This window comes from Haplochromis burtoni, unplaced genomic scaffold (assembly GCF_018398535.1).
Source record: "Haplochromis burtoni strain Fernald_Lab_line unplaced genomic scaffold, NCSU_Asbu1 Contig_243, whole genome shotgun sequence".
Classification (NCBI taxonomy): domain Eukaryota; kingdom Metazoa; phylum Chordata; class Actinopteri; order Cichliformes; family Cichlidae; genus Haplochromis; species Haplochromis burtoni.
Window position 1 is genome coordinate 798,993 of NW_024582604.1, and position 16,987 is coordinate 815,979.

A 16,987-nucleotide genomic window follows, 5' to 3' on the forward strand; every position below is an offset into this window, starting at 1 on the left:
GTGAAATTTATTTTGTGCTTCTCAGTTCATACCTCCACTGTCGCTGGGCTGACCTGGAGGAACTAGAAAAGGACAAGAGGATACACCAGAAGGTCAAGAGGTTTAAGGCCAAGCAACAACTCAACACCTTTATAACTGAGGTAAGACCAAAACGCTGCACCACAAACCAGACCTTCCGCTGCATGGAAGTAACCACTCACAAGGAGTGCTTCTGAATGGAATGTGTCAAGAAATGTTGCTGGCTATAAAATTGTTTTTTCCCCCCAGAGTTTTGCTTTATACAGACACTGACTTGAGTTTCACATAGAGCTGTTAAATAGAAAAGCTGGGTAGATAAAAACTAAGAACACATTTCATACAGAGGAGTTTACTCTGCAAGGCCTCATCATTTCATATTCAGTGTATCTTAAAACTCCACTTCTTTTCTCTGCAGATGGATGATGAGCCTTTTAACCCTGACTATGTGGAGGTGGACCGTGTCCTGGACGTTTCAGAGAGCACAGATGAAAATGGAGAGGTGCTTTGATCTCTTTCATTGGGCTTGAGCCTCTTTTTTTTTTTCTCTACACCCACACTCACCAAAGCGCCCTGTGTTTTATGTGTGCAGACGGTGACCTTATATCTGGTGAAGTGGTGCAGTCTGCCTTACGAAGACTCCACCTGGGAGCTGAAGGCCGACATCGACCAGTCCAAGATAGACGAATTTGAGCGTATCGGAGCACGCACGCCCAACACTAAGAGAGTGGTGAGTGGCTGTGCTTTGGGTGCTGTCTGTCTCCTAGTCTCCTCCTTATAGGCGTGTTCGTGTATTGGCCTGCTGTCTGCTCCTTCCTCTTCCAGATTTACAGCTCCCTTAACTGCTCTCCACAGGGCCACGTTTTTGTGGTCTTACACACTCGCACACATACGCCCTGCTCTTGTGGCCAAGCCAAACCACTAACAGTGTGTTTAATGCTGAACAGAAGCAGCTGACTGGCTGTGGTCTCTCCTTCCATCACTCTTTCCTCAGCCTGCATCCATCTATTTTAACTCCTGCCTACTGTTTCTCCTTAAGGGCCGTGCTCGTAATGCTCCATCATATAGTGGCAGCATTGGGAGGCAGTTTTATTTTTAGCCTCATTTGCAGTGTGGACCAAGGGCCTTTTCCCCAGAGGATGAATTCCATCAATTTAGTTGGTCAAAAAATCCTTAATAACCCAACATCAGTTTCATTTGTAATATGTGGTTTAAAAAGTGAGGCATCCTAAGGCTGCTGACAGAAACCATGTGTGAAAGATATAACCCTTTCATTTATTAGAATGGATCCAGTCTGTCAGTGCAGCGGGGTACTAACACTGTGGGTTTTTTGTCAGCAAGGTCTCCTGCCAAAAAACCCTGGGTCATCTAGCCAAAAAGTTGAATTAGGTTAAACTTTTCCTGCAATGTGACTTTGTCCTGCAAGCTAATCAAACACGTGTACAGCTCACTCGCTAAAATACCTGCCACCAATGGCTACAACCAGTTGTAAAGTTCTGTATTAAAAGCTGTGCAGTATTATCACATTCATTTGTCCAAGTGTGCATCCTGGATTGTATTTCATTGTCTCAACAGCACGGTGCTGCTAATGCCTTTAGCTAATTTGGGACTGAAACTTCATTAAGTTAAGTTAAGGGGCGCTGTTTAGTGTAAACACAACTGAAATCAGGGTGTTATGTAACAGAAAACAAACACTGAATGTATTAAAAGAAAAGAAAAGCTTGTCATGCTCATGACCAGTTGTCATGTTTTCCATACTGGCTGGCTCCTGTCTGGCCATCCATGTTCTTTGGATGGATTAAAGGATCTCCACCTGCACTTGGATGCCTTCTAACATCTTGTCATCAGTGAGCCCAAGGGTCCGTGCAGACGTCCGCATACCCGTAGGCGTTTTTGTTTTTTCCATGACCAGCCATACTTGTTCATGGAGACTGCCAAGTAGCAGACTTGAGTAGATTACCAAGAAGTAAAACTGGAATGACTACTCTGCCGTCGTGTCTCCATCTACCTACACAATACAAGCAATGCTCAACTCCACCATTTTGGACTGTAGTTGTCATTCTGTTCTGAAGATGCTCTGCATAACTTCAAGACTGCAAAACAGAACAAGGGGCAGTATTGCCTTCAATAGTTCTGGAGTTACACTCCCAGGACGAAGACTCACAGGAGAGGCAGTTGGGGTTTTTTTTGTTCAGTTATTTGCCGCAAAGGGTTTGGGCGAAAAAAGTGTTTGCAAAGGAAAACTTGTGAAGCGTGAAAGCTTTTAGTGAGCAAAAGCACCCAGAGCAACACGCATATAATCCTAACCCCTCAAACACACAAACAGTATCTGCATCTTTATGAAACACTGCAGTCATCAACACTGACTGTTTTTTAATAACCCTATATGTTTTATTGTTGTGTCCAGGATCGGCCTCCTGCAGCTGACTGGAAAAAGCTGGAGGGCTCCAGGGAATACAGGAACGGCAACGCACTCAGGGAATACCAGCTAGAAGGCCTCAACTGGCTAACTTTCAACTGGTACAACTCGTAAGTCACCATTAATTGCATTTTCTTTGCATTAGTCTCCTAACTGCTTCTGTCAGTCTGCACATGTGATATCACCTTACTTAATATTCTTAAGTGGGCATTAAAGTGAATATTAAATAGCCCTGTGGTGCACTGCTGTTTAAGCCTTCCCATTGGCGTCATCATCTGTGCCTGAAATCACACCGCCAAAGTGCTCAGGAAGGCAGCTCGACACAAATGGAATTGAAATGACTGTTTTAAACTGAAGCTGTTGTGTTTTTCATATTTTTCTGTGGTGCTCAATTCAGGGTTGTTGTTGTTGTTGTTGTTTTTTAATATAGCGCCAAATCACAGCAACAGTTCCCTCAAGGCACTTTATACTTTTAAGCTAAAGACTCTTAAGCTAAAGAGTTCTCAGAACTCTACAGTGTTCTGGAGAAAACCCCGACAAACAATCCCCTATTAGTGAGCGTTTTGCGGTGCTGAGATAGAAGAACTCCCCTCCAGCAGAACCAGGCTCAGGGAGAGGCAGCAATGAGCAGTTGGTTAGGTCAAAGAGAAGAAGAGAGAGAGCATAGGGAGACAGATGATCACATCAGTGTATGCACACATAATCCCTGTGAGGTGAAAGCTTAGCCTCCAAACTGGTCAGAAAGTTCTGTTCGACACAGTTTTTCCTACTCTAGGCCCTGCACTCGGAAAGAGTAGTTATCCCTAATATGGAGGTCACAGGCACATCAAGAAGGGGAAAAACTGAGGGGCTGGATCAAAGACCAGTATAGCATAAAAGTTGACTATTGTGAACTTTAGAGCACAAGAATAAATACTTTGAGCTAGAAATAAGCAGATCTCCTTTAGACCTCTGTTGTGCTTTTATGTGCACCAATGTGAATAATTGTCATTTCTGGAACATTTGGTATCTATTGATGGAATTCAGTCAAATCCAACAGGAGAGCTAACACCCAAATATTTTCCAGCTTTTTTTGTCATTAGAACACTGATTTGGAAAACAGATTTTCCAAAGGGGTGAAGCAATGTAATAAGCAAAGAGCTTATGGAAGACTGTTTAAGAAATTTGTGGTCAGTGTGCGCAAATACAGGTGATATAAAAGGCGTCTGTCTGCCTTTGTCTCCCCACAGACGTAACTGTATCTTGGCTGATGAGATGGGTCTGGGGAAGACCATCCAGTCGATTACATTCCTCTATGAGATTTACATGAAGGGCATTGAAGGGCCGTTTCTGGTCATCGCACCGCTCTCCACCATTCCCAACTGGGAGAGAGAGTTCAGAACCTGGACTGAGCTCAACGTGGTGGTCTACCATGGCAGTCAGGCCAGCCGGAAGACCATCCAGGCCTATGAGATGTACTACAGAGATGCACAGGTGAGAGGGAATTAAACATTTAAATATCAAATACCTTTTCCCCTTTCATACATTTGCCTTGTACTATAAAGCAAACCTATTCAAACATATTCGGGGTATCCTCCTGAGCTGGATAAATGTTCACACACAGCTAGTTATCTATTCAATAAGTTATCCCCGGGTTTCCTCTGGGTTTGACATTAGGGGTGCAATTAACAGCATCATACCAGTAACAATTATGGAGACTTGTACTAGTAATAGAGTTGCTTATGTTTACCTTTAAATCTTTAAATCCTGCTTCATAGTATAGGCTTTAAAGTCAAATATTTCATTACGCAGCTAACATATTTGTGACAGCTTGTATGAGGAAAAATGAGAAGGATCATAGAGGTGTAGATTAGGGAGGCAGAAACAGGATGCTGCTGTGTGAGAAGGTCTCTAGGTCTGAACACCACCTCAGCTAGCTGGGGATGGACAGCGCTCCTCTGCTGCATAAGCTCTTTTAGTCCTCTAGCTTTAAGCCGGAAACTGTAAGCTCTTTTTGTGCAATGCTGCTAACAGCTTTTAGTGTAACCTGTGTCACAGCAAGCCTGCGAAGCAGCATTTTAGTGTGCTTGCCTAGCTTCTTGTTCATAATCCAGACTGGGGTAATCCTCAAGGTTGTGCGGAGCCTATCTGCTTTCTCACACGCACCAAATGCTTGGGACTTTTCCAGGTAGATCTTTACAGATTATGATAGCAAGAGGAGGTTTTGGGGCGTTTGACCTGGTTTGAATTAAAAGCTGCATAACAACTAGAAATACTCAAGAAACAACACCGAAACCAGATGCTCAGGTGAAGACATCAGAGCGTTAACGTCCAGACTTTTTCTGTTTCAAAGTCTGTCTTTGACTCGCGTTTGCAACAAATGGTGACTGTTTTGTTGACCTTCATGCTTTTCCTCTCTTTTTTTATCACTTCTCCAGGGTAAAATAATAAAGGGAGTGTATCGGTTCCATGCGGTGATAACAACTTTCGAGATGATTCTGGCTGACTGTCCAGAGCTGCGCAGCATCCCGTGGCGCTGTGTGGTGATAGATGAAGCCCACCGTCTCAAAAACCGAAACTGCAAACTACTGGAGGGACTCAAAATGATGGACATGGTGAGTGGCTGATGTATGTGGTTGTAATTTTCTTTGATTCACAGGACCAAAGGACAAATGTGATTTTCTTCAGTGGGTTAAAGCTCTGTCAACATTTCCTGCTTGCATTTTTAGAAACTCTAAATCTTTCTTCACCGTCTCTCTAGGAGCACAAAGTTCTGTTGACAGGAACTCCTCTCCAGAATACTGTGGAGGAGCTCTTCAGCTTACTGAACTTTCTGGAGCCGGAGAGATTCCCATCTGAACAAACATTCATGACTGAATTTGGAGACCTTAAGACTGAAGAACAGGTAACGGGGATACTCTGCTGTAGGACGACTTTTCATGTTTGCTGAATTCTCACTGCAGTGACATGTCCTTTGTGTATATCAGGTTCAAAAACTGCAGGGCATTCTGAAGCCCATGATGCTCAGAAGACTGAAGGAGGATGTGGAAAAGAACCTGGCCCCGAAGGAGGAGACCATAATTGAGGTAGAACCCTTTTACCAGAACAGCAGTGATTCTGCAGTTGCCAAACAAAGCAAATATAATAAAAGGGGGGGGGAAACATTAAGCCCACTTCAGTCCTGGCAACACTGGAGTTTGGAATTAAAATGATTTGAATAAATGACTTTTTGTTTTGTTAGGTGGAGCTTACCAACATCCAGAAGAAATACTATCGGGCCATTCTGGAGAAGAACTTCTCTTTCCTGTCCAAAGGAGGGGCTGGAGGGGCTGGAGGCGGAGGAGCCAGTGTCCCCAACCTCCTCAACACCATGATGGAATTGAGGAAATGCTGCAACCACCCTTACCTCATTAATGGTACATACTCAGCTCTCCAAAATGAAAGAATGACTTTGTAATTCTCAATGTTTGTAACTGTAAACTTGTTTGTTGCACAGGAGCGGAAGAAAAAATCATTGAGGAGTTCAGGGACTCCCATAGTTGTGGGGCAGATATGCCAGACATGGCCCTCCAAGCCATGATTCAGGCTGCCGGAAAGCTGGTGCTCATTGACAAGCTGCTTCCCAAACTCAAAGCTGGCGGTCACAGAGTCCTGGTGTTCAGTCAGATGGTCCGCTGTCTGGACATCCTGGAGGACTACCTCATCCAGAAACGGTGAGAAGTTTGCGGAAGTTAAATATCAAGTTTTTGTCAGCATGGTTGTATCCAATACTCGATTTACCCAAAAGTAACTCACTGAACTAATTGCGGATGCTCGTGTTAAACATGACTAAAGTGTCAGATGATAAGGTTCGACTGCTCGAAGCACTCGTGTCATGCAGATATCTCTAACTTAATGAACTCGAGTACAGACATCTCGCTTTGACTCGTACTGGAATGCTCACATGTGCAGTGAAATGCAGACCGAGAAACAAAATGGAGCGTCACTTTTCAACATCAGCTTTCGGCAGAGCAGAACAAAGAGAGGATCTGCATTCCATCAGGTTTATTTTAGCTGAGATGAGCCATTAAAATATGGTCAGACTGGCATTGCAGGCCGCTTGAGACAACTTCTGCTTCTGCTACAAAACTTGTACTGCTGTGTGCAATTCCACTTTAACTGTAATTGTGACCGGTTGTCTTGCTGTGTGTCCAGATATCCATATGAACGTATAGATGGTAGAGTTCGTGGTAACCTGCGGCAGGCAGCCATCGACCGCTTCTCTAGACCAGACTCGGATCGTTTTGTCTTCCTGCTGTGCACGAGAGCTGGAGGACTCGGCATCAACTTGACTGCAGCAGATACCTGCATTATCTTTGACTCTGACTGGAATCCCCAGAATGACCTCCAGGTACACCCCCACCCCCGATGTGTGCTCTGAAATAAATCTGCGCTGCATCTTCAATCATCTCCAAATGAATAGTGTCCTTGAGAATCAACAGAAAAAAGCAGAAATGTGTTTAAAACTCTAAATGCGTCTTCTTCCAGGCCCAGGCAAGGTGTCATCGTATTGGCCAATCCAAGTCTGTCAAGATCTACCGCCTAATCACCAGGAACAGCTATGAGAGGGAGATGTTTGACAAGGCCAGCCTGAAGCTGGGACTTGACAAGGCCGTTCTCCAGAGCATGAGTGGACGAGAGAATGCCAACAGCGGGGTGAGACCTCACACCAGCGGATATATCCACACATAACAGCATCAGTCCACTTTAAAGTTCATCCTTCAGATTATCATATCCTTCTTCTTTGGGTTAAGCACCTGACCCTTTAGAAAGGGAGAGGAAATAAATATTTTCCGTCATTGTCCAGGTCCAGCAGTTGTCAAAGAAAGAAATCGAGGACCTGCTGAGAAAGGGAGCGTACGGAGCTCTTATGGACGAGGAAGACGAAGGCTCAAAATTCTGCGAGGAAGACATTGACCAGATCCTCCAGAGACGAACGCACACCATCACCATTGAGTCCGAGGGCAAGGGCTCCACTTTTGCTAAGGTGACAAAAAAAATTACTGTGAGGGCGGGGGGGGAGAGAGAATCTGTATATGAAAAATAAATCGCTAACAAGTGTTCCTCTGTCTGCAGGCTAGTTTTGTTGCGACAGGCAACCGAACAGACATTTCCCTGGAGGATCCAGACTTCTGGCAGAAATGGGCAAAGAAGGCTGAGCTAGACTTGGATGCCATCAATGGACGGGTACTACACACATGTGGCAAACACAAGTACCTGGCGTCTAACACACCACACAGGAACATGCAGTGTAGCCATAAATCCACAGAGAACCGTCACACCATGTATCTAAATACTTCACAAAGTTGGGGACACAAAGCTCTGGGCTGAGTTCTGTTATTTAAAGGGGGTTACAATAGTTATTGGTAGTTAAATAATGTGAGACGGCTTGAGAGTGAGACAGTCGGGACAGAAGGGAGGTACAGAGAGGGGGGAGAGAGATTAATATTGACAGTTGGGAATCTCCTCTCTTCCTTAATTACCCATGTTTCCCTGCTCGTGTGTGTGTGTGTGTGTGTGTGTGTGTTTGAGCGAGAGAGAGTAAGCTGCTTAGCTCCACTTAACAGAGCACAGATGCCTGGAGGGTACAGAGATATCACTTAGGCTCGTGCTCACACATACACGCACAGAGACACAACCTCCGTCACATTCTTGCACACACACACTGAGCGCTCTGCTAACTGGCAGCTTTATATTCCTGCGTTCCTTCGCTCTCTATATCATTGGCCTTTTTTTTTTTTTTTTTTTTTTTATTACACCCCCTTCCCCCTCGTGTGCGTTTCTCCCTCCTGACGACTTCTTCTCCGTGCTCCCTTACTGCCTCTCTTGTGGAGGACCCTCCACTGGAACACTTAATCCAGCTCTACGAGCATGAATACAGGCCTCTCCCCTGGGATTTCTTATTGTACCGTGTTAAAATGGAAATGACTGCAGCTCTGTGATAATTGTGGAACTAACTACTGCCCTGTTTGTGCATATTAATGGGATTGCAAGTGGGTGGGGGTGGTTCAAATTAATTGAACAAAAATGTAATTCATTAGACAACATAATTAATGCCAGTTTATGTTTGAGCTAGGCAGCAAATTTCTCAGTATCATGTATGAAACGTGGGGCCAAATATCCAATTATTCAGATTTGGTTCAGGGGGATGCCATGTATTCAGGAATTGGAGAAGTCGGAATATACACGAAATGTACAAATGGGGCCATTTTCATGGGAATAAAGCAGACAGTGCTCTTCATATTTCAGGCCAGCTGTAACTGAACATAGGTTTTTAATAAAGTGACAAAAATTATTCAAACTAAACTCTTTTGTCTCCAGAACACGCTGGTTATCGACACACCCAGAGTGAGGAAGCAGACACGGCACTTCAGCAGCGTCAAAGAGGAAGAGATGCTGGAGTTCTCAGAGTTGGAGAGCGATGAAGATGAGCCCAGCAAACCCTCATCCAAACCACGGCGGCCCCAAGACAAAACGCAGGGCTACCCTCGATCAGAGTGCTTCAGAGTGGAGAAGAACCTGCTGGTCTATGGGTCTGTCACATCTTCATGTTTCTTGTTGACTAAGTTCAATGGTAGCTGCTCTTTAGCGTTCTGTTAGCGCTCCCTGCTACACTGCTTTCACATAAATATGTAGTGGACCTTGGCACTCCCCTTGATCTAAAGCAAACGGCTTTAGCTTTTGGGTCCAGGTTTTTAGCAGCAACTAGTAGATTGCATATCCCTCTCTCTGTGACAGGAAATTGTAAAAAAAGAACAATAACCAGGTTATTGTGGAGTATTGCTGAAAATAAATGGCTGGATGTAGGCTGTGTCAGCATAAACTGAGGCATAACCACATCTTGCATAGGGAAGGGAATAAGGGCTGCTTGAGTATACACTGCTGTGCAAACTAACCTTATCTTACGTGTGCGGTATTAAACAAGGCATAAAGTACCACACATGTCAGCAACATTTTAAATATGATTTGATGATGGTAGCTGTGGTTCATGAGGCAGAGCAGGTTGTCTGGTAATGCACATGGAGTGGAGAAGACAGAAATCAGTGAAGTCTGCTAATCTGCTAATCAGTGCCACAAACAACCACGCACATACCAAACATTCTTATTCTGCTGCACACAGTGTCCTGTGTTCACTCAACTTTAACCTCGACTGTATTCAACAACGGTCTGTAAAGTCACATATATGAGAGCAGAATACTACACAGTGAGACTGACATACTTACCATGGAGACTGATTATCTGGCAAGCCCTTCCATTTTCATGCCTGACTTGAATAGTCAGTGTGTGTGTGTGTGTGCGTGCATGCAATGAACAGTGGTGCTAGTGAGATGTCAGCGTTGTTATTGTTACAGTCTAGTCTCGTGGCCTGAGGCTGTAGGACACACAAACACACTGTCTGACTGGGCCAGTCGTCTCTGCTCGCCGCTCTGTTGTCTTTTCCCATCATCCGTCTCTCTCGCTCGTTGTCACCCACCATTTTCCCTCTTTTTTTAAAAGGCTTCAGATGTAGGCTGGTGCACATGGTTCATTGAATATTGGGAAGCAGCAGCAGTGGAAAAAATTTTTTCAGTTGAGAATAAGAGTCTGAGCATTCCCGGCCACCACATCAGCCATTAGGTTGGTTCCACTGTGGAAGTGGGGGGAGATACACTGTGGTCCATGAAAACACTGTGATGTCTGCGTTACACTAGTTGGATGCCAGTAATGGTTAAGTAAGCAGAATGGTAGGAGGTACAGCATAACGGGAACCCAGCAGTCATTTGTGTGTGTTATGCTCAAATGGGAACCTTATAATTACTGCACTAAGCCCTGGGGGGGCAAAATTGAGGTCTCAATGGCTACAGGCTGCTTTTTGAGGGTTAAACCGTAGTGTTTGAATGAGGTTAGTGTAACACATTTGGGATGGTTAGGGTAAGGGGCTAGTGAAAATATGTCAACGAGTGCCTCCGCAGGGATAGTGCCTGTGTGACTGACAGAAGCGTGTTGAGGACTTGTCTACGTTGAATTCATGATGGATCGTGGGAGCCACAGAATAGTGTAGCACTTAATTATGAACGGTTTGAGTTTTAGTAAAAAACTACGGTAATGAAATAAAATTAAAATTCAACAAATGAACGTATTTATTTGCACTTAAATTTCTGACCAAATAAAAGTACCATTTTTAAAAACGCTCAAGTTTCAATCAGTATTTTTTCATCCCATTGTTGGTGGGAGGGGTTGGTCTCCCCCAGAATACCTGCTCCCACATCCAAGAAGTAAAGTTCATTTTCACAGAGCAATAGTGATGTCTGCATTTAAACTAATGTTGGCCATTAAATATTGCATATGAAAGACTGGCATAGATACTGATAGAGTGGTGGCATTCATATTTCCCTTCAATGTCTCCAGTTGGGGTAGATGGAGCGACATTCTGGCTCACGGCCGCTTCAAGCGCCCGCTGAAGGAGAGCGATGTGGAAACAATCTGCAGAGCCCTCCTGGCCTACTGTCTGTTACATTACCGTGGAGATGAAAACATCAAAAGTTTCATCTGGGACCTGATCACTCCGAGCGAAGATGGGACCACAAGGACGCTTACCAACCACTCTGGTAACACACGCCTTACTCTCAGCCCTGATTGCACTAAATATACACTGTAGGCAGTTTTAGGGCCTGCTCGGTGGTTACTCGAGCGCCCTGAGAATTCAGGGCCTGGGGAAGGAGAAGGAAAAAGAAGAGAGGCCAAGAACAACAAGTGGAAACAAACAGACTGCAGTTGCAAAATGCTGTCATGTTTTCTGTATGAAACTGTGCTGACTTGGTAACAATGTATCATAAAAGTTGAGAGGTCGTTATTTGTAGACGCCCCTGACTATTGCCTCACCATCTTCTGTCTTTCCCTTTAGGTCTCTCAACCCCTGTGCCCAGGGGCAGGAAGGGCAAAAAGGGGAAGCCCCAGGCCCCACCTCCACAGACGCCGCGTGCTGATTGGCTGGCTAGCTGTAATCCTGACCACTTACTGCAAGAGGATAGCTACAAGAGACACCTGAAACATCATTGTAACAAGTTAGTCCGTTTTTATGCTTGTCACATGACAACTTTCCACATCATATCCTGTGTTATATGATGTTGACAGACACAATCTTTGTGGCGCGTCGGCTAGTCATGCACCTCTTGATTTTTGTAACATGGCGTGTATGGCACGGCCGTCGCTGCTGGGTTGAAGACACAAGTGTACGATGTGGCAAATGTTTGAAAACTAGAGTTTGTGGAAAGAACTTTGGGGGGGGAAAAAAAACCACTGCTCCTCCTGATCAGTGCGTATGACGCAAAATGGTCAGAGCAGCAGCACCTATTGTTTAGGAGAATAGTGCAGAGGCTATAAATGGCTGCATCTATGCGATGATGAAGCGACCCCCTGCGGAGGGTGTATTGGCACTTCCCAGACATCTAAAGGCACGTGGCACATCAGGGCAGCTAGTGGCCAACTTATGTTGCCAGCAGCACGAAGGCATTGTTGTGGGTAATGTTCATTTAGATGGAAAGTTAGTGGATGGTACTGTGGCTTTAAAAACAAGATGAAGATGAAAAACAAAACTTTAACGGATGTAGCAGTCTCATGGCTTCCCTGTCGCACACACACTGAGTCATTTGTGTGTGGTCAGCTCTCTCTCCTGTTGTCAGGGAGATATGCTTCCTTGGCCTCACGATTCAATTCCAAGGGTTTTTGGGGGGGTTTTTTTGTCTACAGGGGAAGTTTGTGTGTGCATGTGTGTGTTTTTCTGGCTGCATGCCAGGCCAGGTGCTAGGCAGGCAGACCTGTTGGAAGTGGGTGAAAGACACACATAAACACAGACACGCACACATACACACACTTGGGGGTGATTATGTGGTGCCATCTGCTAGGCTGGAGCACAGCGTTGTGTGGCTAATCAGACCTGGCACATTGATGGATGAGCACACACAGCCTGCCAACAAACACACACACTCTGCAACTTGTGATGCCATTGATGCACAAACACACAGACATGCTGCCAGAATGGATGCAAAATGACTGTCCTTCACTACACACAGACCACACACACACACACCCACACCACAACACACACACACACACACACACACACACACACACACACTACACACACACACACACACACACACACACACACAACACTCTCTCTCTCTCTCTCTCTCTCTCTCACTCTCACACACACTCTCTCTCTCTCTCTCACACCTCTCTCCTCTCTGCACCAACCAACCTAACCTGGCTGTCCTCCCCTTGTGTCCTGCTCCAATCATCCTTACTGGCATTAAATCCTGGTGACAAATCTTGTGACAAATGTTTACAGTGAGCCAGATCTCCCAGATAGCAGCATTTCCAGTGTCAGGAGATCAAATCTGATTCAGTGTTTGGCTAAACTGATTCATGTTACATATTAAGGCGTTCAAAGCTAATTATCATACGGAACACGTTTCATTCTTTTCCAGAGATGACCATAATTATTTTGTCCTTAGTGGTAGCAAATGCATAGGAACTATATTTTATATTGAAATATTTGAATTGTATTTTCAAAAGAGAGAACATTGTAACGCAAAATGTGAACCATACTAAATCTCTTAAAAGATCCTTTAATTTCTTGATCTTATATGACATTGTCTTGTTCTTGTTTGTCACGTATTTATTGCTTCTTTTCTAGGGTTTACATTATTTTTGTATCTGAAGCCTCATGGTCAGGAAAAACAAGCAATTTGAAAATGTCATGGGAAACTGAGGCATTGTGATGACATTTAATATGGTTTTTAATGGCTATTTAAAGTTTTGAAAATAAATCACTATCAGGCCAACTGAGTGTTGAGGTGATGGCTTTTTACTAGAAAATAGCACACAACAAAATGTATCTTCATCCATGCTCGGTTGGTGATGCACTTTTGGTGCACGCTGTCTTGGCTGCAGTGCTGTCTGTGCATTTAAATCCTCATTTTAAAGCTTTGTAGGCACATTGTCAATGCTGCCATGTATGTATTAGCTTAATGAAACCTCGCTAGCCACCATTTGGCAGATGTGCCATTCTATAATGATCCTTCACTTCACAGACCATCCAAAAATCTGCTGCCGTTTTAACTTGTTTAAAGAGTTTTTTGTTTTTTAAGTACTTACCATCTCATCTTTTGATAAACAAGCTTTTGTTGCCTCTCCACCTCTGATTAATGCCTGGATCCTATGTTTGCTTTCAGAGCTTGGGTTCACAGTGTCATTCACATCATATCATTGCATTGGGAGACTAGAGACTAGGAATATTGGTTGTTTATAACAGTCACTGGTGCCTCTGTTTGTTTTCCTTTAAAACTGAAGAAGCATTTGGATCCAGAAATCCCATCAAACACTTGAATAATGGAAAAAGCAATTAATAGAGGGTTTGAAAATGTTGCCTCATTACGAGTTTTTTTTTTTTTTTTTCTCCACCAGTACGTCACAAAGCCTCATTGCTAACTCTGTCCTCCTCATCCTCAGGGTCCTGCTGAGAGTGAGAATGCTGTATTATCTGCGACAGGAAGTCATAGGTGACCAGGCTGAGCGCATCCTGGAAGGTGCAGACTCCAGGTCAGTAGACTTTCTCAGCACTGTTTTCTAATTCTTCACTTTATTGGACAATATCTTTACACACTACAGAAGACTGATTTGCACGCACAAATCTTTGTTTTGTGTCTTTTGTTGCTCTCACGAGCCCATTCTAAACTATTTTGGCATTGTAAATAGTCTCTCAAAAGTTCAGGGATCTTGAGCCTGATCCGTGATCAAATTTAATTAAAATGCTGTAATTGACATAAAAGACACACCCAAGGCCCTCTGCCTTTGTGAAATCTTGCTTTTCCTGCATTTTCTCATGAGGATGTTGGATGCGAGTCAAAGGAAATAAACACAATAAATACCCTGTGCATGAGAGTATTATTCCTAGAAGAACTTTGAGAGGAATGGAGAGGCTTCAAGTATTGGATGCATTATGAAAGTGAGATGAGAGGCGGATATTTATATGAACTTGTGATGAATTATTACTCAAGTATATTTCAGGCTGTTCTAGTGGCCTCTTTGGCAGGGTTCTTTCTATTCTGACAGACACAACACTCAGTTACTTTATCAGGGGACCGGTCCTTTTATCACACTTTGACCCATTTAGAAGTTTTTTTGACAAGCTGTTGCCTATTATGATTTGGCACAAGGCCTCATGGTGCAGAGGTGTGGATGTGAAGGTTAGATATGCTGCTCACCTCAGCAGTCAGCTTCATCTTACTCTGACAGCTCCTTCATGGCTTCCTCCTTTCTTTTCTGTCATACTACCCTTTCCTTGCCATCTGTCCATCCCTGCCTTTTTCTGAAGTGCACTTTAGTCTCTCATCAGCTCCCATCCCCCTTCCATCACCCTGCCACCCAGATGTGAATGCATTTATAATGTGGAACACATGCACTCCATGTTGATCTCTCTCACCCCCTCTTCTCTGTCCCTCCCCCTTCAGTGGCTACTGTGACTACCGTGTGTGTGTGTTTGTGTGTATCAGCGCGTGCCAGACGTGAGCATACGGGGTGCCATCGTGCCAACATATGCCAGGGGGATTTAGCATGCCAGTCTTGGTGTGTGTGTGTGTGTGTGTGTGTGTGTTGCCAAGGCTGGGAATGCTGCTGTTTGCAGAGATAAGGGACCGTTTCCCCAGGTTTTTTTTTTGTTTGGTTTTTATATCCTCCTGTCATGCTCTGTCTTTCTGCTCCATTGTGTATTGTACCCTTTTCTCTCTGTAACTAGCTGGAAACGCCATTTTCTTTCCATAATGGATACATTTTATTTATTTATTTTTTGTTTTGGCGCTACAACATAGAAGAGCTAAGAGTAATTGAAAGTATTCAGCTTATTTACAGGCATGGACAAACCAGATGTCTCAGTCTGGTTGAGGGGGAAATGGATTTAACCCACCCCGCCCCCCTCGCATGGTCTAAGGCTGAGTTTAGGTACCGTGATGGTAGCATCAGTATGTTGTTGTTCAGTTGTATCAGGGTATCTTAGTTGAGTAAAATGAACCACCTACATACAGCTTTACTGTGTTTTAATGCCTGCTTACAGCTGATCGAGCTTCAATGCTCTATCGTCTCAACCTCAGCCTTTTTCTCATGCTCTGTTTAAAATTGAAATAAAGATTGATTCAGTACCAGATCAAACTAAGCCTGCAGAGTTTATTCAGTTGACATTGTTTATCTCTGCCACAGTGTTTTGGACATCTGGATCCCCCAGCCGTTTCATGCTGAGGTGCCGGCTGACTGGTGGGACAGTGAAGCTGACAAATCCCTGCTCATCGGCGTCTTCAAACACGGTAGCTTTTTTTCATGTTGCCTATACACACAGATCCACACCCTCCAACATGGCAGCCATGAGACTCTCAGATAACATGTCAGCACCTACAGACAAACTCCTGCTGCATCCAGGCACAGTGAGCATCACAGAAGCACACGCGCGCATGCACGCACACAAACAAACACTACTGTCGAAAGTATTCGTCCCTCCCACTTCTGCTGCCACCAGTTGACTGGTGTTGCTATAGTGATAGCTGTACGCAGCTGGCCGGCTTGGTGTGCTGTTGGGAGTGTGATTGATGGCTACTTTCGCTACTGACTGTGTGTGTGTGTGTGTGTGTGTGTGTGTGTACGCGCGTGTCTGCATGCTCTGTCTTAGTCTAGTTTTAGAGTTTCAATAAGAAAACCTCAGTTAACTGTGGAACTGGTTGTTTAGTGCATCATTAATTGACCAGTGGGCCAACGTTAGGTGCAGACTGCGTGTGTGAGTGTAAGAGACCGACGGGGAAGAGTTAAGCGTGTGTGCACGTTGTGGCTGGAGACCCTCATTCATATTAATTTGGCATAATTCTCATAATTTTTCCATCATTGCCACCTTCTATGATTCAATTAGGACACTCACACACAGGAATACAAAAGGGCTCACCCGTAGTTAATCATAATCCTCATTCACTCAGGAGGGCCTTCGGGGGGGGGGATATAAAACACACACAGGTTTGTATGCAGACACAGATTGTGCCACACAAGACAATGTTACACATATGCACAGAAAGAGTGATAGCCTATAAAGACCCCAATGATTAAGTTTGGCTGCAGGCACAGAGGTGTGTGTGTGACAGAGATTGGGAACAATGTGTGACATCTCTCCTAATTGAAATGTGGTGGAAAGAGAAGGAATAAGGGATAAGCGAAGAGGTGGTGCGGTTGTTACTGCAAGCCTCCTCTTCATGCTCCTCCCTCCCACCCTCCCACCCTCCACCCCACTCTTCTGTATTTTCCTCTCATTCCTTCCATTTTTCTCACCCGTCTTTCTCTCTCCTTCCTGATGTGTCTCGGTAGGATCTGCACATTCTAATCTGTTCTGCCTGAACGCTCCTAACGGACAAACACGCAGTTTCTCACACTCACTAGCTCACTTTCACAGACTCCACGACACACACACACACACACACACACACACACACACACACACACACACACACACACACACACACA

At 44.4% G+C, this 16,987-nt stretch overlaps 1 protein-coding gene across 1 annotated transcript in view; it reads left to right on the forward strand.

The window, feature by feature from the left end:
- chd7 (chromodomain helicase DNA binding protein 7) overlaps positions 1-16,987 on the forward strand; it is a gene marked incomplete at its 3' end in the record, with an annotated part of 69,890 nt that overhangs the window by 43,485 nt on the left and 9,418 nt on the right. The window contains 19 exon segments of the mRNA XM_005938184.3: positions 26-140; positions 434-517; positions 608-745; positions 2,423-2,544; positions 3,664-3,907; positions 4,852-5,028; positions 5,175-5,318; positions 5,401-5,499; positions 5,655-5,829; positions 5,910-6,126; positions 6,608-6,803; positions 6,941-7,108; positions 7,260-7,439; positions 7,529-7,639; positions 8,774-8,985; positions 10,841-11,040; positions 11,337-11,496; positions 13,946-14,035; positions 15,689-15,792. Coding sequence (XP_005938246.2) covers positions 26-140; positions 434-517; positions 608-745; positions 2,423-2,544; positions 3,664-3,907; positions 4,852-5,028; positions 5,175-5,318; positions 5,401-5,499; positions 5,655-5,829; positions 5,910-6,126; positions 6,608-6,803; positions 6,941-7,108; positions 7,260-7,439; positions 7,529-7,639; positions 8,774-8,985; positions 10,841-11,040; positions 11,337-11,496; positions 13,946-14,035; positions 15,689-15,792 — 2,936 coding nt within the window.